Source organism: Dermacentor variabilis, chromosome 4, assembly GCF_050947875.1.
Source record: "Dermacentor variabilis isolate Ectoservices chromosome 4, ASM5094787v1, whole genome shotgun sequence".
Classification (NCBI taxonomy): domain Eukaryota; kingdom Metazoa; phylum Arthropoda; class Arachnida; order Ixodida; family Ixodidae; genus Dermacentor; species Dermacentor variabilis.
In genome coordinates, this window is record NC_134571.1 from 144,183,441 (window position 1) to 144,209,987 (window position 26,547).

Below are 26,547 nucleotides of genomic sequence, written 5' to 3' on the forward strand. Positions count from 1 at the left end.
TCTCTATCATTCTCTGCAATGTTTACCATAAGGAAGTATCAAGTTGGTGGTTTCAAAATTTTTCAGTTGGAAGATCGTATAAGTCAACAATGCTGCAATTCAGCCTACCTTGTGGCATTTTCAGTTTTACCAAAGAAACGGCGATGAGAGACCCACTACTTTCCGTCAGCACCGAGGTGACAGGGGACTGGTGGAACGTGCGTACGATCACCGTCACTTCCCGAAGCAGATGGAACGTGAGTCTAACATGAAACGGTTCTTTTTTCCCGAAAACGTTATTGGATGAAAATGGTAATCAGTTTGAAGCTCCCTTCGCTGCATGTCAATGGCGACATGACACACTGGTTTCTCAAAAATAACCTTCTATGCAGCTCAGTCCCCTCCTTGCAAGAACACTTCTATAGATCCTGGATTGTGTCTAAGCTAGTTCGTTCTAAATGTCAAGGCGTTTTGATCACATCCCAAAGACACTGACAGCGGGAGAGAAAGTACAGAACAGTGTGACGTAATGTGTCAACACAACATAGCGTCTGATGTCGTCTTCACCTTCGTTCAAATTTTTGTAGGCTAGTATAGTCGTTTTGCATTGTGATTACAGTGCCAATGTCACAACATCGATTTCTTGGCCTAAGTCGAATGCTTAAGCGAAGCGTGATAAGCGGGATCTGCGGACTTACATACGTTATCCACAGGCCGCACGGCAGCGCGGTATTTGACATCCAAATAACGTATCCGTAATAAACTCGCTGTTCTTGAGAGGCATAATTCTGTGCGTTTGACGCCGTCTGTGAGTAAATTGAGTTTGGGTATTCGTTTAGTGTGGGTGTTTTTTCTAGTGTGTGCTGATGAAGTTAATAGGTGGAAGAGGGTGGAGAGGGAAGCAGAGTAAGGAAGGAGTGGTGCTCAAGTATGAGAGAATCCTACTCTCGGGACATTGTAATGGTCTCATTAACCGGGATACCCAGCTATTACACCACACACCTCCCGTTTGCTCCTGATCTGTTTATCTGTGCATTCTCGCTCCTGTTGCTACGGTACCACCAAAAGAAATTTGCTGGGACAAGTTTTATTCGTAGCACTCACATTGTGCAGTGTTTGGAGATTGATTGACGCTAAGCTCATGAGCCTAATCCGAACATGATGGATAGTGCGGCAAGGAAGTTACGTGAAAGACGTCTACGCTGTGTATTGGAAAGCCAGGCTTGATTTCTACTTGTCACATTTGCAAATCGGCTGCATAAATAGTGTCGTTGAGTATGGCGGATGCGTCTTCGCGGCAACTTGTACTCAGGTAAGGGAGCTTTAAGAGAAATAGCAAAAGATTCCAAACATTATATTTGAACAATTGGCGTCTAAACTTCATGCCATGCGAACTTGCGTGACATGAGAGATGGCACCGTTACTTATGAATTTGCGTATCTAAAATGCAAAATTCATCGGGTGAGTTTTGACTTCAAGGTTAGCTTAACACAGCAAAGTTCAAGCAAACACGAAGCAAGAGGTGTCTGATATTACATGGTGTTACAGTCTATGTTTGGTTTACTGTTACGTGTGCTGCAACAACACAACTTGGAGGCATTTTACGTGTTCTATTCTATTATCAAAGAAAATACATTTGTGCTTACCAGTTTCTTGGGTTTAACGCTGAATATACTTTTGATTGAAACAAACTGGAGAAAGCAGTCACAATAGCAAGTGAGGACAAAAATCTCGCCATCATTGGGTTTTGTGATTGTATTTTGTCGCGCTAGTATTGCGCACATCAAATTTTAATTTCTTGAGCAGGGAAGAAACCATAAACTTTTTTGTGCAGATAAAGAAGGGCGACCTCGGGAGTTCGGTTTGCCCCGTATATAGTTCAAACCGATACTTTTACATAAAGTTTAGTGCGAGTGCCCGTTGTGAGCAAACCAGCATAAGTGTATTGTAAGCAGACACGTCGCAGCTTCACCTTTGTGGCTTTGAAAGCCGTTCTGCCTTCTTAATTAAAAACTTTCATAAGCAGATGTTTCATCGCATATTTGAATATGGCAATATTTTCGTTCACGTAACATCTAAGTGCCACCGTTCAATAGCTTTTGAAGCATTGGTGAATTCAGACGCTATGCATAACATGCCTTAAGCGTTACTGTTCTAGATCATGTCTACGTTTAGGCATACGTACACAATGTTTGACTTTGGTTTTTCTCATGTACACTCGACCAGAGATTGAACCGGTCGAAGAAATGGCCCATAATTGTAATTGTAATTGCAAGGACGGCAGAAATCTTTTTTTCAAATCCAAGCTGTAGGCACGGAATACTGTCCTACTTTCTTAGAAAGTCTTCTTCTAGTACGCGTGATTACCGTAACGTCTTACATTCTTGAAATCGTTACGATTTATATAGACTGATTTGTGCAGATATGTAGCCTCTAAAGTTCTGCCCTTTAAAGTTATATTCAAAAAATTAAGTGAAAAATTTCATGGTGTTGCATTGCTGTAGGTTTTTTTTTCAATGATTATTATCAAACCACATCAAAGTGTTAAAATATGTGTGCAACGATGCATGTGCACATCAAAACGCTGTCGATGCTTATCATGTAAAGGGCACTTGCGGCTCCAGGCAATCACTTTTATAGAGTATCTTCTCGGCGATTCACTGTTTGCTGCTGAATTAGTTGCTGTAACTCATATAGATTACCATGCATACTTTCAGGCTGAAGAAAATGCCCGTAAACAAACAACGCGCGCAACCAACACAGCTGTATTAAATGGGTACATACCACACTTGAGCGCTGGTCTTGCGGAAGTCGCGTAATAACTACGTAACATAGTCTATAGTTATAAGGCCGCAAACACTTGCTATGTTTTCGCCTAAGGAAAAGATGACAATTCGAGTGATTAACTTTTTTTTTACACCACGTGTAGTTGTATTTTCAATGTTTAGGCTGCATACATTTATGGATAGTTTGCCGCAACCTGTATTTCTAATTTTGACACGTTATGCCCGCCTCTCGGTAATATGCCAAGCGAGCTGTAGATAAATAAACAGATAATCAAATAAATAAATAAACCGGAGCGGTATACAGTACGTTCTGTTCTGAAGCTATGTTTCTTTGATCACCAACTACTTGCTGTTTTCTAATGGCATTAAGTGCGTTTGCACGGTTCTCGTCTCGTGTGTCACGCTTTTCGTATTCCCAACGCAGACAGACAATAAAAAAAGCCATGCAACTAAATGAAGTTGGACGCTTCAAACCATGACACGTGAACTCTAGAGAGCTACGGGGGTGTACATGCTGTGTAAACAGCGTATCAGCCAACGCTCTCGTATGCGTCGTCTTTGTGTACAAGATTGTGATCTGCCCCGTTTTGTGAGCGCACTCTCCCGTAGGCTGCTGAGCAGCTGGCTTGTACGCTCTCACGTGAAGCTATTCTTTAAAAGTTTGGCTAGAAGGATATTCTGTCGTTATTCAAAGCTGCAGATCCTTGCCTGGCTATGTCAAGTATGCTAGTTCAGGGGTTGAATGAATGTTCAGTTATGCACAGCGATCACGCGCGCCCACATACGCACTGTTGCGTTTCGCCTGCGACACGTGGTTTTGCCGGCGCGACTGCGGCGGGGCGGCAGACATTTTGGCCCGATCGTCGTCGCCGCAACACTCATCGCCAGGTGTTTCCAGGCGCGACTGCGGCGATGCGACCGCCTAGGGATCATCCTCGCATTCCAGTCATTGTGCCCGAAACAGGCGATGCCAAAGCAGGGATCTCATTCCAGTTATTGGGCCCGAAACAGGCGATGCCAAAGCAGGGATCTCGTTCCAGTCATTGTGCCCGAAACAGGCGATGCCAAAGCAGGGATCTCATTCCAGTTATTGGGCCCGAAACAGGCGATGCCAAAGCAGGGATCTCGTTCCAGTCATTGTGCCCGAAACAGGCGATGCCAAAGCAGGGATCTCATTCCAGTTATTGGGCCCGAAACAGGCGATGCCAAAGCAGGGATCTCGTTCCAGTCATTGTGCCCGAAACAGGCGATGCCAAAGCAGGGACCATCCTCTCATTACAGTCATTGTGTCCGACCGGCAGCGCCACGACAGGGTGCTACGAGATCGTGCTCGACATGGTGCTACGGCATCGCTACGACAGTGTGCGTCACCATTAGCCCATTGTACATTCACGTGCTCGTCTTTTGAGGGGTTCCTTCTTGCCCTCAACTGCGAGAGTATAAAAACAGCTGCCCCCGGACGCCAAAAGGAGGGCTCCGATTTCTTCTTCGACTCATGCTTTGCCGGGACCTTCGGATGCTTCCAGTTGTACCCCAGGCCGCCAGGCCAACGCTACCCTTGGGGCTTGCGACCCAGGTACAACCACGGGCGTCAGCGCCGAGTTCCCAACAGATCGTACCAGCAGTCAGATCCAAACAGCACCCGCACACGCACATACACACGACACATAACGTCCTCATAAAGTATCATTAAACATATAGGTTAAAACATATAAGAAAATCAATGTGAAAGCAGCATTTTAGCACGGACCAATAATTATCCGGTTTCAAACATTGGTCACATTACAAATGCAACGCAGTCTTCGGAGATTTTATTTCTAACGAATAACGGCTACAGTCGCATAACACATGCCGCAAGGTGTCAGAAAGATTAGACACTGAAGACCTCAACGGGTCATTTGAATTTGCAAGTCCTTTGCGCTGTACTTAAGCTACTTGGTATTTCTTGCTGGGTACACCTCTTCAGGAATAACCCTTGAATCTCTCTTATAGGTTAGCGTCCAGTAATTTATCGTCATAAGGAGCCCCAAATATGATGAAAGAGATGCTCTGCTAGGCAAAATATTTTCTTTTTGCGAGGGTAGAGTAAGATTTGTTCATTGCGCATATGATGTGTATGTACAGAAAAATCACTTTCTTTCGCACTGTCAGCATTGTTTCTCTTGTAAATAAATATATCCAGACCAGGAATATTAGCATTCAACTAGAAGACACTGTTTGCGCATTCCCTTACTATGAGTGCTTGCAATGTTTCTTGAAAATACTGCTATAAGTAATTTCAAATAAAGTAATCAGTGCCATGCTCAAGTTAGAACGGTGTCCTATTTCCGGTGAGCCACGCTGACTTCTCACGCGCATTCTAAAGCCGATGCATCTCATTACAGCTTGTATTTGAAGTGGTGGCCGCATTGGGAGTGGAGCATGACTCTGGGGTCATGCTTGATGATGTCGAGTTCAGCGATGGAGAATGCGAACCTTATAGTAAGAAAGAAAATTGAACTGTTTTATTAATTTTGACGTTAATGATTTTAAAGTGATGGTGGAGAAAGAAACTATAAAATCACGATACGCATTTATTTCACTAGGCGTTATGTCGAGATACTCAATTGCACTTTTCACTATTGATAATGCCGCTTTGAAAGTTCGCCTAATTGCTTTTTATTATTCAATTCATTGCCACACTCACGTGCTGAAACGTAACTATAAATAACAGTGGACTCTTCACCTACTGAAAATGACGCGAGCTTGGTTTCTGGCATCATCAAATTGTGGGAGTTTTTTCAGGCTCGTTTATATCGTGCCTCTACATGACAAGTACATAGCTTGTGTAAAACTATTTAGGCAGGAGTAGTTCAGGCTCTCAGACATAGGCTCGTTATAAGTATTGCGATCTGATTGCATTCTTCTGGCACATTAGAGCGGCACCAGAAGCTGTTTTCAAATAGCAGTCACGAAGGCTCCCTCTGGACCCAGGGGTGCCGCTGGTGCCAGTCCTCTATCAAGACCATTTACATCAGTATGAGTGCTGCTTTCTGCTCCCTAATAAATAATACTAATATCTTGCAGTAAATGTCACAAGAATGTTACTTGTCCGAATGGCCCGACGATGTTTAACTTCGCAGCGGATGCTTCTATTATATGCGACAGAAATTGTTGTATGTCCTTAACAATGTGCATGCTTAATGAGCATAATATTTCATTTTTTTTCTGTCTAGACTACTGCTCGTTCGAACAAGATTGTCTGCCCTGGCGAGTAGCAAACACAGGCAAGTTGTTCATGAATTCTAATGACATTGTAGTGCGGGTTCCTTTATATTACTGGGAAAAGTGAAATAATTATTAGATTATTTACACAGGGTGCTTCAGCGAAGACTTCCAAAAAATTCTTAAACGTTGCCTGCGGAAAATAGCGAAATTCTTGTTCGTGAGGTGGTCTACTCGAAGAGGCGGACACTACGTGCACAGGAAATTGAAATGCATAATCGACTAATTAACAAGAATTCGCGAACTTTTTAACTAATTTCCTTATGGCCCATATTTTCATTTAGAAATTCTAGCCGTGGAGTTGGCAAGGCGGATACACTTGGAACAAATTATCAGGACTACACCAGTTTCGAGATATTAATTACCGAAGCTGGCGGAAACTTGAAACCCAAGCGGCGCCAAAGACGGCCATTGAAAAGAGGCACATACTCCGTGGCACGTATCTACTGGACCAACTTGGCGTGTAAGAGAGTCATTAAAGCCGGCACAAGTCCTGTGGTACATGCTCACTGACGTCAAATGGTTTCTTTTGAATCTAGTAATCCTAGATCACGAGAACGCGTTCTGGCGCAGACAAGCTTACATAGATATATAGGTGCAGATCCTGATCTTAAGCTCCGCCTTCCACATGGCTTACCACGACGGGAAGCAACTCTCATCTGTCACCTATGGCTTGGAGTAGCTTTTACCAGTGCGTGCTCTTACCTCATCTGAATGGCCGCAAGTCCAGATTGTGAAGTTTGCGGGTGCAAAGAGACGACAGTACACCTTCTGTGTGATTGCCGTCGTTTCAGTGCGCAAAGACGAATCCTCAGTACCACGCTCGACAGGATTGACAACCGTCCCCTTATGGAAGGCAGAATCCTTGGACCCTGTTCCCAGCCTACGGCGGCATAGCCTGCTTTAAAAGTGCTAGTGTGTTTTTTTTAATAAGAAAGGACTCATTGAAAAACTATACAATGTGCAAACTGATGCTTTCCTATTCTTTTTATCTTCTCTTGTTTTCTTATTATTTCTGCCCCTTACCCCGTCCCCCTGTGCAGGGTAGCCAACCGGACACTTAATTTGGTTAACCTCTCTGCCTTTCACCTCTTGTTTTCACTCCTTCCTTCCTACGCACCGACATACCGCAAACTGGGTGTAACTTCTCACAGATTGTCTACAGCATTGAAATCTGCAATCATTGTACTGCTTTGACTAATGCTTGAGTAGGCAGACCCTTTATACATCATGGCTGTGCCGTTCCTGTTGATCATTACATTTCATTATGCTTTCCTAGGTGTGAGCTTGCTGTTATTTTCTTGTTAGAAGTGTTAAGTTCTAGTATTAAGGTGACAGCCGCTTGGAACATATTGTTGCCCTTTTCTTGACAAGGCCTCACTCCGTTTCGCCACATGCATATACACCACGTATTATAGAAACTTTTATCCCGACAGAAATACATATAATTTTAGCAATTCTCTAGAAGTAGAAATCAACTCGAACCGGCACGATGGACCAGTCGCTAACCAACTTCGGTACCTTAACAGGGCAAAAGAAGGCATCTGCGCCCATTCCTAAATATAAACAAGTCAGCCAAGAAGCGTTACTGCAGTGAATTTATCGCGGTTCTCCCGACAATTCTCCGTCATAAAAGGCTTGTAGTGAGTAAATTACTCAGTAGAATATAAAAAATTTTATAAGACTAATGCTGCTGCTCTCTCATGTCGTATGTAATCAAATACGTTGCTTTTCTTACGGTTGATATTGAATTTGCATTTTTTTTCAGATGATGACGCAAAGTTCGAAGTAGAAAGAGCGGGATCTTTCGTCTTCCTTCCACGAGATCATACGACCCAGTCTGATGATGGTGAGCACGCGTAAATGTACACGCTAAAGTACTTCGACTCGCTGCACTTCACAGTTATGAAGCTGTTTAGAATTTTTTCCTGAGTAGTTACTTTTTATGTTACTTTTAGTAGTATCGGCATATATAACTGTCCTTGAATATGAAGATATAAGTGTCAATAGTACGGGCACATGACCACGGTGGCTCTCATCCAGTCGGGAGGCTTGGAATTTTGGCTATTGGTAAATCTACGTCTGCCGTATCTTTTCTTCTTCCTTTTACATGTACGTTATATGGACTCGGCCGTTATCTTATGGAAGTACGACTCAATGTATCTCGTTAGTGTCGCCATGTTTCACGTTCGGATATGTCGGGCATGAGAGCGTTGAAATGCGTATACATATGCTTCCTTCACGTCAGCGCTTATTCTGGCTGTCTTGCGGTGCGGCGCGCCTTAATGGGCGGAGCTTGCGCTGATCAGCATCCTCATTATTGCTGCCATAACTGTCGCATCTGCCTCGATAACGTGGATGCGGGTTTTCACAGAAAACAAACCGCATTCCATTCGGTGGCCCTCGAAACGACGCAATGGCAGCGTATACTTCTCGCAAATAGAAGAAATGACGCAATTGCGCTCCGCTGCCAATCTACCCACGTAATTGGGAGAAATGCGGCCGCGTTGCAACATTTCGCAGTTACGAAGATGTTGAGATCAAACTATCAATCAGAAAAAACGCCTCCGATTTTGAGATTTTTGAACCTTCCATATGATATCATTCACTCCTTGACTTGCATAGCCTCTGGTGAAGCAGGATATATGAAAGGCATTCTGAAAACGCGAGAGCTACAAGGCCGCCACCACTGAAGCTTTTTAGCTTTACCTCCCCCTCCCCTCTCTCCCCAGTGTAGGGTAGCCAACCGGATCTTTTTCTCTGGTTAACCTCCCTGCCTTTCCCCTTTCCTCTCTCTCTCTCTCTCTCTCTAGCTGATGTCAACCGTTGCTTGAAAACCTTGCGGGCTTGTGCCGCAAGGTTCTTGTCGATTTCGGCTTTTCCAGGACTGATTCTGGTGCACTTACGTACGTTCGGCTCTAACTTTTTGTCAATAACGTATTTTGCACCTCAAGTCACTTCCAAATACCTCTTCTGTTAGACTAGCGAGCCCTCAACCACAGCTCACTGACTGCTGTCAAAGGGAGCTGCGACAAAAAGCAGCTTCAAGCAAAAAAAGCACTTTGAGAGCAGTCAGTGAGCTGCGGCACAAATATTTTCCATGCGTGTATGATAAGCAGCAGTATGAGTGTACTTGTCACTGTACTGTGAAGGTAGTTCTAAGCTTCGCTGATTGTGGTTGCCTGAAAAGCATCTCCTTATAGATCCACAGAATCTTTAAGAATACAAGCGACATTCTTCGCACGTACGTCCGACGGTGCTTTAGACACTACATTGCATATAATTTTAAAACATCGTAGACCATGGGTAGCAATATAGGGATTAGTACTGCTTTGGTAGAATGAGCTCTTAGATAATTTGCCGACGCAAGCAGGAAAGAATCCACGAACTAAAATTTCCTTATAGGTACATGGATATGTCAATCTGACTTTTTCATAGAAACAAGAGAATGGAATAGTTGCTGCACGTGCTCGTCGAGCCGTGTGAATGCATAGTGTACGTAGTATTGACTGTGATCAAAGCAGCAGAACTGTCAATGACAAAACTAGCTTATTATGGGCAAACCTGTGCCCTCAAAAAGAGGCTAGACTCAAAGAACAACGACAGTGGCGAACACAGTCGGCGATCGTCGAAAATCTCATCTGCCGGTCAAGTGCGTCCGCTTTTATGCATGACTCATCAAATTTTTCAGAGTTTTCGCTGGTGCCCGCGTGTATACCTAAAAGTTCTACACAGTTCGCGTTGCGTATACAATTCGCGTCGCGTAAACAATACATAAAACCGTTGATAACATTTCAATAAGTTCTAATCATGCAGGTGCGTCTTGTGCTGACCGATAACTCAGTTGTTAGTGGGTGAAATGCAGTCGCCGAGGAAGGGATAAATAAGTGCACGTGTCAATAGAATATACGATGAAACATGTTGCTCCTCAAAGAGCTCTTACAACTGCAAGAAATGAAGAAGACAAAGCTAGACGGGCTGGGGACCTGACCTGTTACTGAATAACTATACCCCTGCTCTTTGCCCTATGTACTTGGATGTGACCCGTGACGGCTGCAATAGAATGAGTACAAGGAAAAATTTCAAAGAAGTCAGACAATGTAAAGTTATAAACCAATTGATTTCACGACGCACTTTCGGAAGCCTCGATGCTCTAATACGACAAAGTAATGTACTAAAGACTCGCGCACGTCTTTTCGGGAAAGTTTCTTCCGCGCAGACTACAATTGATCCCACAGGTCACACGAGCCTACCAAGTGACGAAGTTTTGTTTGTAATAGGCAGCTTGCATTAAAGCAGGGTCCTTCCACCAAACAGAGTGCATCGATATCACCTATTTCAGCACATTTCAGATAAACCATGAGAAGCGGTGGTAAGTTGTGCCGAGGAGATAATTTTTCTAAATGTATGTTGAATATCAGAGAAAATACCGCGTCAAACGTCTGCTTATAGAACGCCCAACAAGAAGAAATAAACACTTGATTTCGAGGTGTCACCATTAACAGCATAGAACGCCGAAGGTAGGAAGCACCAAAACACTATTACGCTTTACAAAACACACAGAGAAATTAGCAGTGAGTAGGGCTGAATAGCGGAATCTCATGACAAATTGTGTTCACCTCACCTCAGTTCCTTTCTATCCATGTTCCTGTGTTGGGCTGCTGAGCACGAGGTCGCGGGATTGAATCCCGGCCATGGCGGCCGTATTTCGATGGGGGCGAAATGCGAAAACACCCGTGTGCTTAGATTTAGGTGCACGTTAAAGAACCCCAGGTGGTCAAAATTTCCGGAGTCCTCCACTACGGCGTGCCTCATAATCAGAAAGTGGTTTTGGCACGTAAAACCCCAAATATTATTATTATTATCCATGTTCCTCCATCCTTCAATGTCTTCCACTACCACCCATTCCTAATTTGACGGTGGTGGCAAATGATGACTTCCATACCTATTGCCTTGGCCATTTACTTACCGTATTTGTTCCTTCTCCATTATGTATATGGTTTCAACATGACCTAGAATAATTCATTTGAGTCCTGAGATATTTATTCATTAGGAATATAAAATAGTGGCAGCACAATATATTGCCGACTTCTCCAGAACAATATATTCTAAAGTGAATGTAGGTTAACTTTTGGTAACCTGAAACATTACAGCTGTCATCAACCGAACGCGAGCAGTTCATTGTAAATAAAAAATAATGATAAATACATCTTATGCCTCACATTCCTCACAGTCTGGCACGTGGACTGCATAAAACCACTTTCTAGTATTACCAGACACTTCACACGCACATCAAATTGTAACTTAAAACAGAATAAAAGGTACAAGAGTTTTAGCACATTTTTTTCTTATAACACACAAAACGCATGATACATCATCAAAGTCACAGGCGTAAATGCAAAATCATACTTGAGCACCGCACAAAAGAGTTCAAAGTCCAATGAGCATCGGTATGCTAAAAGGCCAGTCATCAAGACGAATGAGTGGTGGTGTCAAAACACGTCTATGTGACTAGTATTGAAGGCAGCTTTTTAGAAGACGTTGTGTGTTTTTCCACGAGTATCCACACGAGTGTCCACGATTGTCCACAAACTAAATATATATGCCCCTTTTAGGATTATGTGACAGATCACAAAATCCGCGGTGGGGCTATCATTCATATGTACCCCAAACGTAAATGTGGATCCGTTCTATAAATAAAATAGAGAGAGATACAAACTTTATTGATGTGCTTGATATGTTAACCCGGCTAATCACCTGGCATGCTACCCCTGGTTCTGGATGATAATTATGTCTTAGTGCAATCACTGTGTGTAGCATAATTATAAATATAAATGACACTCCACTGCAATGCTTTAAAATAAAGGCACTCGGAAATGTCTTCCCGGATTGCGTTACCCTTTGTCATTTCTTGTCGAACGCTTTCGAGCATAGTGTATGGCGCTTTTTCCAGCCGCGGAACGGATTTGTTTTGCTGTGACAGCAATTACATGGACACTCCAAGCTCATCTCTACCGTCGACGTTGGCGTCGGCGTCGCCGTCGTCCCGAGGTCCCGTGGACAGTCCAAGGGGGATAACGCCGCTGCCGCGCCTTATGATGTATGTGCAAGTGAAAGCGTGCCAGGGGAGACAAAAATCGCTGATCAATCTGGCCCGCGCGAAACGGATGGAAGCGGAGGGAGCTGTGGCGTGCACCAACGTTGCGAGGTACCGGGGGGGGAGGGCAAGAAGGGGGGGGGGAGGCGTTCTACTCCGGCTGCAACTGCGCATATAGCCGCTGTTCACGGTGCGCGGCCGTATCATTAGAGCGATCTGCGTTGGGAGCAAAGTCTTGTTGCGTCAGCGGCTCCTAGCTTTGTGCGTGCTATGTGCTCTCGGCGGTCACTTCTCTTTGAAGCGATAGGCAGCACGAAAATCACTTTGCTCGCTGCTGCGTTCCGCAGCGTTTTGACAGCGAGTGTCCGCGGTAATCGAACGGATTCCGCTCGTGGTTGCTGTGCGCGCTGACACCATGCTTGCTAATTTCGTTAGCAAGCGAATGTTTACAAGTTGATAGGGTCGATAAAGGTACCCTCATTGCTTCGTGTGGCTGTCTGCTAATTTGCTATCGCGGTCGGTGCTTCGCCTTTGTGGCGAAACTGCGACTTCTTATATTTCGCCAATAACCATCCGTCCCTCTGTGCAATGAGGTTCAATGGTTCTCTTTTATATGGATAGTTCCTACTCCCGAGTCTAATCAGGACGCTCAGTTAACTTAGAATCTCGATGTAACAGAAGCACTTGGGCAGGTTAAACTGTGCATGCTGTTGGCTTTGGAGACAAAGACCAGGGTGTGGGCCGATTGTGGAGGGGGAGCGGCTGGTGACGACCAACCGTGTCTGTGCCAGTTGCAGTCTGTGCGTGCAACAAAGGTCAAACTTTATTTTCAGCCGTACCGTGTCGGGGGGGGGGGGCGATTTACAAGAAACGTGCAGTACAGCTGCCGAACACGCCTAACAATGTGGATAGAGTGGCTGTCCCTAGTTTGGGCCTTGAGCAAAACTCAGTGCCGAACAAATCGAGACCGCCTTTTGCATATGGCGATGCAACAGAATACGAAAAAATAATAATGCGCGCATGAACCATCGGACAATATAAAAAGTAAATCGGGTCAATTTATAGTGATCTAGGAGAAAAAAAAGAAAAGTTAGGACATCTGGCAATCCCGACCGGGTCGAGGCGGACACGGGACATTTTGAGCAAAGTCGAGACTGTGCCGCTAAATTCGGGTTACTTTCCCAGCACTAGTAGGAAGGCGTGCTTGCTTCATCCGGGAAGCTGCTTTACTTTACTCCACCATGCATAAGCTCATTGCTGAAGAAATAGCAATATGCAATAAGATTGGATCTGTTCATGAATCTGCTTACATTCGTTTTTATAACAGGCTACTTTCTGCTCTACAAGAGTCCCGGCATCGTCGGCAACCAATCATCCTTGATGCTTCGTGAGCCTTCGCGCTACACATGCATATCAGCTTGGTACTATCTGCCGGTATTGAAAAATGGCGTGCGGCTGTTCCTCGACGAGGTAGAAATGGACACGACCAATGGAACCTGGAAGCGTTGGCAGCTGCAGTTGGCAAGCAGCTCGGTAAGCCATCATTTGTTAATTTCAGATATGCCAGAAAAAAATTATGTGTATAATTTAGAATTGATTGTATTAGTATTGGCTTGCGTGGTTGGTAATACATTTTTGCTTCGCCTTTGTTTCCGTCTTTGGCTTGCCATAGAATGATACGGTAGGGTCCCAATTTACATATTTGGCTTAGATTAACGTCGCACATTACAATTTTTGGTGGGCAGCTACGTTGTTATACGTCTGCTGCTTACGGGCGCATATATATATCGTGTAACTTCAGGCTATGCTTCTATCATTATGTCTCGCTCATGATTGGCACAAGGAAAAAATAAATCTCTGCTGAAGAAATGTTTTGAGGAAAGGCTTCGGGGCTCATACATGGTGTACTACGTCGTTTATCCGCGTTGACTGGGATGGAGCTGAGAAAATTGGACAGCAGCCGCACGCATGAACAATTTTGCATACTTTGTTGACGCGAGTCCTGATATATACATAAATGTAAACATTGCGAGTATGAATAATTATCAAATCAGTGCACCCGTTCACTTCCACTTAAACGTTGCAATTGCTTTTCAAAAATGCACTCTTGTTTGCAAACTGCGTTCAGTTATCTTTCAGCCGATACTCGCCTCGACTTCAGCGTTTTTTTTTTCTTGTCACGCTGATGGCCGTCATGGGGGGCGGGCAGATTAGCGCGAATCAATGAGAAAACTCAGCTGTGTGAAGAATGTCACGCGAATACTGGTTTGTTCTTCAATACAGGTATTATTATCAACAAGTTCTACTTGCAGCTGTTCGAGCTAACAAAATGTTCCTGCATACATGTGCAACCTTGCAGAGTGAAAACCCAGTTCACAGTGAATCACTGTGTTTCGAGCAGTTGCATTAAGACGTTTAGTTGCTCGCAATAAGCCACATGACTGAAAACCTTGCACGTATGTGACTGTTTTGTTTAAAACATTCCCTGCACATAACGCCTTCTAACTTTCTTAATCAATGTTTACAAATGCAAGAATTCATCCTTACAGAAGTTACTTCGCGAGACGTTAGTCATATTCCCCCCGCCTTTACATGTTCTCCAAATTTGATCTCGGTAGCCTTCACTATTCCTAAGCACGGTTATCACAGCAGTGGCTGAAGCGATATTGCAAAAATCAAAGGTGCCATGGTCAAGAAACTGTGCGCACAAGAAAAACTAGCTGCGAAGCCGGAAGTGGTTCCGTATGTACATAGGATAGCCCACAATATGAAAAAGGTGGCAAACAGACACGGCGTCCTAGTCGTGTTTTCGGCGCCTCGAAAACAAGCTTAGCTCTGCGCCCGCGTCGCGAGCCAGGGTACGAGGAGCAACTGCACCAAAAACATGGAAAGCAGTTTGTAAATTGCTGCACCGGTGTGGTATATGAAATACCTTTGACCTGCGGGAAAACCTATGTGGGCTTAACGGGCAGATGCGTGAACGAAAGTGCAGCTGAACATGTGAGGTCGCTGAAAGAAGGAGGTGCGCATCTTTCGCAACATTGCGCAACTTGCACTGCCTGTGACCAAGCGGCGGAACATCCGCCACAAAAACAATGCCAGTACTGCAAAAAGTGTGAACCACGGTTCGGAGAGATAAAGATTCTTGGCAGAAGCAGGGAAACAAAGGCACGTGAGGTTTTGGAAGCATTCCATATAAAGAAAAGAGGAAAAAAGTGTGTTAGTGATACTTCCGTGACCCTCTTCAAAAGCGATATGTCCTATCTGGAACGGTTTGGCACATGACGCATGATGGTCATTGTGCGCATATCTGTGTCTTTCCTTATATTTGCTGATTTTTCGGTGAATAAAGATAGATGAAGTTGGCGGTTGTCCTGTGCCGTTCTCCGCACTTGTGATCGTCTTAGTTGGCGCTGTTCCTTCCTAATTCGAGTATGCACCATCTAGTCGGAATGAATGTTGTCCTGAACTATATAACCACGGACGCAGCCACCGGGCGGTAACCCGTAGCGTTGCCTGAACAGCCCAACCAAACGTTCTCCTTGTTTATAGGAGGTCACTTTTGTTTGCTTTAAAAACGAATGTCATTGCCTACATTGAGCGATTTTTCTTATCTATTTGGTCGACAAGAAGCGAGGAGAACGCTCAAGGGGAGAGGTTTTCAATGGGGCTGAGCCAGCACACTGAAAATAGATAACCGGATGAAGAGGGAGGGGCCGGCGTCTGCGATTGGTCTGTTTCCCTTTACTTAGCCTGCGGTGACTGGTCGAAAATAGCCGCGGCGTGCAACGGAAGATTAAAAGTGCCGCCAGAAAGGATCCTCAACAAGAAATAGTTGGCAGAGCGATGTCGTACACGTGCCGAAAGGGGTCGATAACTGTATACGGCCATACAAAAAGATTTATTATACGCAAATAAACCCATGTTCTCTGGCAGGTGCGAGTAGCCAGCGGGTGAGCGATCGGCAGGCAGCCATCTTCTATTTATTTTGAAAGGGGGCACTCTCGGGCTATTTAGAAAACAAAATCACGTTCACGTTTGTTCGGCATATTAACGGATCTTTAATGCGTACACGTCACTCTGACGCAATGAGTTTTCGTGGTTTTGGGGTGTCGAGTGACAGCCAGGTGAAGTGGGTGCAACCTGAAACCTTTTGGCCAATAACAGGGGGTCAGTGGTGAAAAGGAGTTGAATCAGAAATAATTGTTTTACTTTTGTTCGCTCAAATGATGTATAATACGTGTGTGCACATCATGTCAGATTGGCTGCTATCATGGTCTCTGTGACGTCGCACGACAGACAGGTGAAGTAGGGGTTGTCCAACAATGTTTTTGATCAATCGCAGAGGGCTGATTGCCGAACTGGAATAGAAAAACTCGGAATAGCTTTCTGTTATAGCGCCCCTGGTACCCCAAAGAGAAATGTAGAAAGAATGGCGGTTCAATAACTATTTGTGACACTCGTAATGTACTAAGAATCTGAAATTTTCGAGACTCATTGGACCTAAGATTTCCCGCATTTCTGCAATATGTATATACTGTGAAAGCCTGAGTTCTTCTCGGACATTGGTAAACATGACTGCAAACGACAGCGTGATACTTTCCAGTACTTTCTGAAGTAAATTATTATAACAACTGTATTCCATATACATACGTGTACTTCGGCAGAAATATTTGTGATGGCGTTCCCCCCGAGCTCAGTAATCATGACCTTGTGGTTACTTGTAGTTACATCAGGGCAGCTAACTGAATTTGTCGCTGCTTGTAATACACACTCTTAATCTTCAGGAGCAGTTGCATGCACAATTTAATACAAAGGCCGTGAGTAACCTAGACCCTTGGCACAATGCTTACACAATACCCATAACGTGCGCGATTCTTTCGTCACATATACACAGGTTGGCTCCTGTAGTTCACCGAGAATTCCTGCGAAACCAAGTACAATCCTCGTATCACGTATAAAAATGCAGTACAAAAGAAAAAAATGAAACTATGAATCTTTATATATAGTCTATGTGTCTGCTGAAGCGAGAAACATGACATTTTCATCACACAGTAACCTGACATTCCTCTTATACTTGGTGAACTTGAAGATGGTGTCTTGTGCAGAACTTATATTACCCTGGGAACCATCGCGGATAATGACATGGTGACATTCATTCAGTAATTATTTATAAAGCGCATTATTACCTTAAACACTTCAACCTCTACACATCGCCCATAATGTGTGGCACATTTGCTGAAAATATGAAATCCTTCTCATTTCTTGCTCCTTTCAGCCAAACGGAGAAAGGTTTGGAGAGTATCATATTAGCGTGTATAAGGCCGAAAACGAGGGCTTAACAATTCTCGTTTAACTCCAAAATGACATATAAACTTCAAAATCTCCCTGCATACTGTCCCTATCATTCGCCCCACTACGTTAAAATGTTGTATGCGTGAGTTATGTTGTTTTTTCATAAAACTGTGAAAAGCTGCGTATAACGCTTCTGAGCGCTTCTATAGTGGCTGTTAACAGATTTGATGCAAAACAAACTTCCTACAGTACCATACTCAAACAAACGTAATGTAAGCTCTGCCAGGAGAAAAATACACATCTTCAAACCAATAAATTACAACTGAGCCATCTATAAACAAAGCATGTTGTCTAATAAATCTTTCTTGGGCGAGTAGGTTCATAAGTTAGAAGGAAAAACAATAGGGCGAAAAAAAACAATGATTAGGCGAGTACACTATACTGGCAATTCCTTCCAACTGAGGTTTACTCAAGAAACGCTGTATTCCCTTCCGACATTCTTTTAATATAGGCTAAAGATAATGCGTCCATTCGAAAACGGTCATCGTCATCGGATTCATTCCAAGAAGTTCGGGCTTCATTGCCTGTTTTGACCAACCTTCTCTGTTGATGTGGTAGCAGCTGCTAGATATCACCTGTCTCTAAATTTCCAGTTACCGCCAGAAGCATGTATCTGTTCGCACAGTTAGTAAGTGTAGTTCTAATATTAGTACAACAGGTCAGTGATTTTTGTTTTGTTTTTATGACAGAAAAAACTCAGTTGTGTTTATTGACACCGGTCAGGTGCACTAATATTGCTTTTACCTGACCAGTAGGCATTCCATCAAAACGTTTGGATGCTTCTTCTGTGTAACAGTAATGCTTTGGTGAGCAAATGAATATTTGTTGGAAAGATTAACGTTTTTGCCCAGGTTACTTGAACAGTGAAGGTTTGCCCAAGTTACTTGAACTTGAAGCAACGTCTGTGAAAAAGTCCCACTTCCGGCCATCATCATGGGACTTACTCGGTCATCTTAGGACCTTTACAGCTTTGTCTGTTCAAAAAAGATTCGAGTCAATGAAAATTAATGCTACATTATTGAATATTTCCGACGAAAAATAGATCTAAGTTCCTATTTGAAGTCTTACATTCGCCCAATTGTGCAGACAAATGAACATGTAAGGCGCGCTATCTGCGCGCAGATACATGAAACATTTGTTGGATATTCCTTGCTGTTCGATATTCCTCGCTATTAGGGTATTCATATTCAACAGCGGCATCAAATAGGTAGTTTTCATTAACATTCCGTCCACTTATCTTCCTTTTTGACAATGCAAAACTAAACATAAAAAAGTAGTCAGTGTGACTGCACAACTAATTATAGCTGCCCTACTCGCAGAGGAGTCATTTCTTGTGTTCTTTTTTTTACAATAACTGCTATCTCACAAAGAACGTCCGCTATATGACCTAACGTGTAGACAGGACGACCGCACCACTAACCATAATTTTATCCTCACACCATGGATAGTAGAGCTGATGAATTTCGTCGAAGATATTTGCCCGCTTTTGCCTGTTGTGCTGAGCGTTTGTATCCTGGCATTATGATATTTGAAGACACGGGTATTTTTCTTTTTGTCTGTGAGGGAACAGCTGGAGAAACGACGCTCAATAGATATTGGCTTTACGTCTTCAGTGTGCAGTAGCAAATAGCATTCTTATATCGTGCGTGCGGAAGAAAAGTTTGGTATGTGGTCGTGTTTTCCTCTTTCCCGTAGGTCGTCACAGCTCTGTCAGGAAGCAACAACAACGGATTCGTGGCTATTGATGACCTGTTAGTCAGTGAGATGCCTTGCGACGAGACGGGTGAGTTTACCGTCGGTAATGGGACCATTGCAAATTATTTTAACCAGCACACCAGTAAAGAACTTGAGCCATCTATAAATATCTTACTAAGTACGAGATGATTATCAGTCTTCCTCCATGAAGGGAGCGTTCAGGAAATTTGTCACAAAATGTTTATAGGCTTTCCCTAACATAAGCATCATAGAGCATCTTTTCATACGAGAAATGTTCGTGAAAAAATAGGCCTACAAAATCAACAAAAGAGACACTCCTTACCTGGAAACCCGATTTGCCACGTGTATGAACAAATTGCCGGTGAATAAATGAAATAAATAGGGTTATGCTCTCAATCGCTTTAAAAAAACTAATAATTTAAAGTCACAACGGCTAATAATATTTTCACGGATATTACTTAGCATTTCTTGTACTAGTATTGACTTACGTTGTCGAAACTGTTTTTGCTCTGACATTGCTGCCTTCTTCAATTCGCCATTAAAGAATATGGCAGGCTCCCACTTTACAAAATACTTGTTTGTATTAGTAGTTTACTCGAATATTTATTTCCGTGTAGTCACCTTACGAGGTTTCTCCTTCAAGGGACTTTTATGTTTTAATTTGTGCTTTATTGGTAGCTATCCTATTAAAATAAGAAACCGAAGCGTCATCGGGATCTCGCGATTCTGTATGTCGCCCCACTGTGCGTTTCCTGTAGCTACCGAAATGTTTATTACACATTTTGCATATAGCTAAAACAGAGAAGCTTGTAGTTCTGTAGGATTGCTAATATCTCGTACGACTCGCGTGTTGCTGAGTTTCTTTCCTAGGAAGAAAAAAAAGAGGAAATCACCAGCTAACGTTTGCAAGATGAACTCACGAGGCAGTGCACTATCAAGGCGTACATCTATTGCAGATGGGCCAATATGAAAAATCATAACAGAAATAATAACAGTGAATACCTCTTGAATTTCATAAATGTGCTGAATCAATACATAATACCACGCACCCCAAGTCGGTAAAGTTTGACGATGCTGTCTATTCTTCCAACGACAAAGCTCGATCGACACGGATGTTCACCTGCGGCAACAAGGAGCTGGTGCCAGTGCAACAAGTATGCGACTTCGTTTCTGACTGCAACAACGGCGCTGACGAACGTGACTGTGGCGAGTGTGACTTCTCCAAAAGCACGTGCGGCTGGAACATAAAGGGCCTCGCAAACCGCGACAAGATGGCCTGGCATCGCACGCGCATAGGGAGCGTGCCTAGGTCGCCACCTGCGGGATCCGATGAAAGGCGAGGCGGTGAGTAGCCGTTCACTTTTTGTGCGCTTACGTACACACCGAGCTACAGGTAGAAGAAGGCTTGTTTGAGAAGAAACAGAATGCCTTGCGACCTCATTCGCTAAATTTTGCAAAAACAAAACAATAAAGATTTTGTGTTGTATGCGTGGGCTCCACTGCAAAAGCAAACAACCCAATGTGCGGTTGTCACATTCCATTGCTTTCCATACGTTGGCTGAATGAAGTCATGCTACTACTGCCCTGCGCAGCGGAGCAGACAGATGCGTGTACGACCAAAACAACACGTCTTTCATCAAGTGGAGCCAGTGTACACTTACCAGAGGCAGATATTCGCACGGGCTCTACACTGATGCGTTCCCTTCAGCAGAGAGCGCATGAGCGAAAATTGATTTTGGGTAAATTTGTAGATTTATAATAACATCAGTGAGCACGTCATTCCCTTGGTAAGTCGGATGAGTTGGATGATTAACCCAAACCGCTCTCTGCCGAATCAACACTCCTTCCTATTCCGCAGATATTACCTTCTATTTATTCTGCATTTTTGTCTAAGTACCACGGCTAAGTTGCAACGGAAGCCTCACTAAGAAGGTAACGTAACCGTATCCTCCTGTTTTTCTTTTCTTTTTATGGTAAACGTTACTTCTTCGTGATGATGATGTGTAGCATTTTTACGGCGCAAAGTCCAGGTATGGGCGAAGAGCGCCACTATTTCACTGTGCCTAAGGACACAACGATAAAGATGCAACATCGCGTCGTCGATTACTACGCTGATGCTGTATCTTGTACGTTCATGTGGCCTTGCGGTGTGAACGCACATCCCGGATGCTTTTCGTCATCAATGATGATGACTTGTTCCGTTTCAAGTTAGCGTTAATTTCTTGGAAAGCTACTTCTGCAGACTCACGCGTGGATCTCATTTCATATTCAGGATGAATACTCTACGTAATCGCTTCACAGCTAAAAAAAAATAATTGGTGTTGATCTGCAATCTAATGAACAAGGTGTCCCAGGAGGTTACTACTTTTTCCAGAATCTGTGTGCTGAGTAATTTTCTAGGCGGTAAAAATTTAAGATTTTCTGAGGGTATTTCGAATACGATCTGCTTTTAATTTCTTCGTGCAAAACTGTTTGCACGTAGTCTTTTGAAGAGCTTTCATTTGTAAACGTGTTTCCAGAGCAGCAACTGTTCTTTTAAATTTCTTACATCAATATATATATCGTTCCAACAAACCGATTTCTTTGGCACCGTATTTTCCGCTGAAATTTTTGCACATCCGATTGTCCCATTAGTTACAAGGAGTTTTTACATAGGAACACCAATTTTTGTAAATTTGGGCGGAGAGATTGAAAGCGATTCTTTAAAATTTACCCTCCACATTACTTTCACAAAATATTGTATGTTGCGCGTGAGGTGTTAAAGTGTTCTGTAATATAATATATCCGTATTCAAGTATTGTATAAAATAATTTATTGTATTTTTATCTTCTTTCCAGGTCACTACCTGCTGTTGTATTCGAATTCAACCTTTCAGATTTCTGCGAATGCCAGAATCAATTCTCCCATCATAAGGAACACTGACAAGTTATGTACCATGCAGTTTTGGTACAACTACGCCGAAGTCGGTAAGTGATTTCTATTCCGCGTTCACGCTCAGCAAGATACTGAGTACGGCCATTTTTGTGTGACCTACAACACTCAGTAATGTCAAATTTGAAGTACATTTCTAATAACAAAAAGTTACTTCACGTACCAATTATTTTCTTTTCCTTTCAATTAACAATTTTTGCGCCTGAAGCGACACTGCAAACAAGCTTGAGCTGCTTAAATAAAAATTGTGTTTTAGGTCGTCTTTGTTAAATGCAACGCATTTCTTGGGAAACGTTCGCCACTTTGACAGGATATATCTAGCCACCCATATCTTGGTGCTCTCATGGTCGTTTCGTCAACTTGGTATGTATTAAAATTGGGATAGTATCACAACAGTCTATGACGAACATAAATGATATATCATTACATGAATATGATGATATATGTCATGTAGGTCACAAAAGAGCCGCTTCGTCTTCGTGTTCTAATGTTCGTTTTCTTAACTTGGTATGTACCACAATTGGCACACTATGACAGGAAAGCATGATGAACAAAAATAATAGGTCATGAACTGCATGACTTGACATGAGTGTCATGGAGGTCATGAAACAGCCCTACAGCTTAGTGTGTACCGAAATCGGCATAGTATGACAAGAGTGCATTGCAAACATAAACGATAGGTTGTGGCATGGATGTCACGGCATGCGTTTTATGTAGTTCATGAAACACACGCCTGCGTCTTCGTATGCACTCAAAATATGCATAGTATGACAAGAGCGTATGACGGACATAAATGATAGGTCATTGCAGGAATGTCACTACATGCGTGTCATGTAGGTCATGAACCAGCCGCCTACGTCTTGGGGCTCTTATGGTTCTTTCGTTAATTTGGTATGTATCAAAATTGACATAGTAGGACAATAGTGAATGAGAAACATAAATTATCGGTCATGACATGAATGTCAATGCATGCGTGTCAAGCAGAACTTGAAACAGCCTCCAACGGCTTGGTGCTATCATGGTCGTTTTGTTAACTTGGTAGGCTCTCCACAGACTGCTTCGCATAACATCAATTCCCACAGGGCGTGAGATCTGCCGTCTTTTTTTTTTCCAATCTGAGTTGCACCCGCAACGCGTGAAACCACGTCCACCCACCACCTAGAACTACACTACGAGAATATAGCTAAATATTTAAAGGACACCGGATATGCAAACCTTCGCTTTTTTTCTAAATATGTCCTACAGAAATAATTAGTGGTCTAAACCCCGAAAGGAGTTAAGCAGTTACATGGATGTACACCAGCATTGTAATCGACCAGCGCAAATGCATCTAGCGTTCTTTTTTTTTTTTTTGAGACACTGAACGTGCAGTGTTATTCCTCCCGGGCCCATGTTATTTTTATACAGTTTGCAGCAGAGGTTTCACCTAAAGGGCGTTAAAGGCAGTTGTAATGGTTTGCAACATGCTATGAGATTTTGTTGGAAAAGAAAAAGACGGTATTTATAGCTACATAATTTAATATGCTGTTCGCGGTTTAAATATAAATCACCATTGAAGATCTCCAAAAAAAGCCACTAAAAACGCTAAGCCGCGACTTATTACGGTGAAACTTTCCCACTGGCAATGCTGGGCTAGCATGTGACCACACATTATGCACGTAAGGCGACTGTTATGAAGCGCACGATACGCATGGCTTAAAATTGTGTTGTGTACGCTTCATTGTGCACACATTATGATGTAAGGAAGCTTCGCGCTTGTGAGCGGTTTTGCTCTTACGGGAGCGAGAAACACAGAGAAAGGTGGCATCTCTCATTGCACGGCGGTAGTACCTTTGTGCAAAGCGGCACACGTTGCTCTATTTTACGTGCTGTCTGATGTGAACGCAAGTTCTTATCACGCCATGCTTGCTAAAATGATCCGCTCCAGTTAAAGGGAAGCTGAAAGGTTTTCCAGAAAAAAATGAGTGAACATCTGTACATAATGGTTTTCAACCGTCCGAATTCGAATATCGTATCGAAATTGAGCAAAAGAAAGCGCAAATATATTTTATTTCGACGAAAAGTGCAGCAGCGGACACGCCCAGCTCGCGCGTTTCGTTTCCGCCTCTGATTGGTCGGGCGCCTCGTGACGTCAACACTAGTGTTCGTCCGAACCGACCGATGCCGCTACACATGAAGCGCAGTGCCAGGTAGTTTGGTGCTGTTTTTCTGAGACGGTAATGGAAAATTTAGAGAGACTGCGTTTTGCTGAGGAGTTCGGCGTTACTCCCTACATGTACGAGCCGATTGCGAAGAGCCGGCCTCTCGAAGAAGCAAACGATGCTGGTGCGAGCAGTGCTTTCGACGCGAACGAAAGCGAAGTCTTGGGATCTCCTCATGTTGTAAATGCTCTTTGATGAGTATGTTTTTTTGCAAAGCGATCTAGTGATCTCGCCGATCTTTCGCCGATCTAGTGAGCGCGTTTCCGGTCAAACAACTGTAGTGTTGTGTTCCTGCATGCCTCCTCGTGGAACGTAAGCGGGGATGTGATCGTCGGCATTTGTGCGCTGTCCAAAGCTGTCGGCAACCTACAAAGACGGTTTAAACGCGTGGAAAGCTTCCCTGTTCATGCAGTACGTGTAGGGACCTTCATCTGTGCGCCATCCGCACACTACTCGTAACCGAAGTCGTAAAGGCGGCGAATTCCGTCGGCTACGTGAGACGGTCGGTTTCTCGCTGTTCGCGAGAGAAGGGGGGAGCGTAGCGTCCTGGCGTGTGCCGGCTCTCCAACACATGCAAACTCTACATTTGCACTGCGTTATGGTAGCTGCATGCAGGCTGTTTTACAACACACATGCAAATAGAAAATTCGCGGCGCTTTGCGACGAAACCTGCGTCAAGGGCGGGAGATAAACATGCACCTTCCGTTCAGCGTGCTAACACGAAGGAGCTCGCAGTAAATCAAAATCCAGGTTTGGGCGAGTTCGTGTATTCATAAGGCCTTCCAACACCAGTTATCATCAGTCAGTCCGCACTCGTGCCGTCTTTGTTTTCGTTGCTCCGATCTTCTCGCGCTGCGTTTAGAAAGTCTGCTAGTGGCAAGTTGTCCTCTCTCATTCTGTGGCCATATACAGCAACTGCGCAGGCCGAATTGCAGGGCTGGCCGTATACGTGCTGCGTGCTTGATAATGTATCAAGCTAAGGTGCACTTGGTAATTTGATACTCGTTCTTTGCATGTGTTCATGAGTGCAAATGCTTCTTTGGTAGTCTTTGATGCCATTTTAAACAACAACAACAAAGGAATGCAGGGTCGATCGAAGCAAATTACGATGGCACGCACGCCGAAACAAGCATGGTCAGGCACGGTCGCGGAGGCTGCGAAGGAACGGAACACTAGTGTTGACGTCACAACACCGCGGTTTCCGGTCTCCGCTCGCATCGTCAGCGTCAGCAGCAGCGCGCGGCATTCGACGGGGGGCGGAGCTACAGCGCAATTTTAACCGACGATTACGTCGCTCTTTATTGAAAAAAAACCCAAATTTTACCTACATGGTTTATAAGGTTCCCGCATCCGTATATGAGCGTCTTATTGAATTCGACAGACTCTTCAGCTTTCCTTTAACACAGTTTTTAAGCAACGACATGCTTCCGAAATAAAAAGCGCCCGTATTGTTGCAGCAACAGGCTTCTGCACATCAGTTATAAAAGCTTCGCTTCGTTCTTGATAAACTGACTCGGCTACTAAAAAAGCATGACAGAGCCCACGCTCTGTGGGAATTGATGTCATGCGAAGCAGTGCGGAGGCAGCATACCAAGTTAACGAAACGAGCATGAAAGCATCAAGGCGTAGGTGGCTGTTTCATGACCTACATGGCCCGAATGTCATGACATTCATGTTATGGCCTATCATTTATGTTCGTCATACACTCTTGTCATACTAGGCCAATTTGGGTACATAGCAAGACGTAGGCGGCTGTCTGATGGCTTACGTGACACGCATGTCATTACCTATCATTTATGTTGTCATACAATCTTGTCGTACTATGGCATGTTTGGTACATACCAAGGCGTAGGCGGCTGTTTCATGACCTACGTGACGTGCATGTCATGACAATCATGTCATAATCGTATCATTTATGTTCGTCATACACTCTTGTCCTACTATGCCAATTAAGGTACATATCAAGTTAACGAAGCGACCATGAGAGCACCAAGACACAGGCGGCTGTTTCATGACCTACATGACAACATGTTATGATATTCGTGTCATGAACTATCTTTTATGTTCGCCACACACTCTTTGTCATACTATGCCAATTGTGGTGCACACCAAGTTAACGAAATGACCATTAGAACACCAAGACGGGGGTGGCTAGATAGATACTTCCCAGTCGGAAATGTTCGCCAACAAATGCTTCGCATTTAAAATAGCTTTGCTT

The 26,547-nt window shown here is 43.7% G+C and overlaps 1 protein-coding gene across 1 annotated transcript in view; it reads left to right on the top strand.

Moving 5' to 3' along the window:
• Positions 1 to 26,547, top strand: part of LOC142578378 (MAM and LDL-receptor class A domain-containing protein 1-like) — a 241,392-nt gene that overhangs the window by 117,976 nt on the left and 96,869 nt on the right. The window contains exons 27-34 of the mRNA XM_075687771.1: positions 125 to 236; positions 5,150 to 5,246; positions 5,981 to 6,031; positions 7,798 to 7,878; positions 13,454 to 13,659; positions 19,177 to 19,264; positions 20,296 to 20,541; positions 22,035 to 22,163. Of these exons, the coding sequence (XP_075543886.1) occupies positions 125 to 236; positions 5,150 to 5,246; positions 5,981 to 6,031; positions 7,798 to 7,878; positions 13,454 to 13,659; positions 19,177 to 19,264; positions 20,296 to 20,541; positions 22,035 to 22,163 (1,010 nt within the window). The remainder of the gene's footprint in view (positions 1 to 124; positions 237 to 5,149; positions 5,247 to 5,980; positions 6,032 to 7,797; positions 7,879 to 13,453; positions 13,660 to 19,176; positions 19,265 to 20,295; positions 20,542 to 22,034; positions 22,164 to 26,547) is intronic.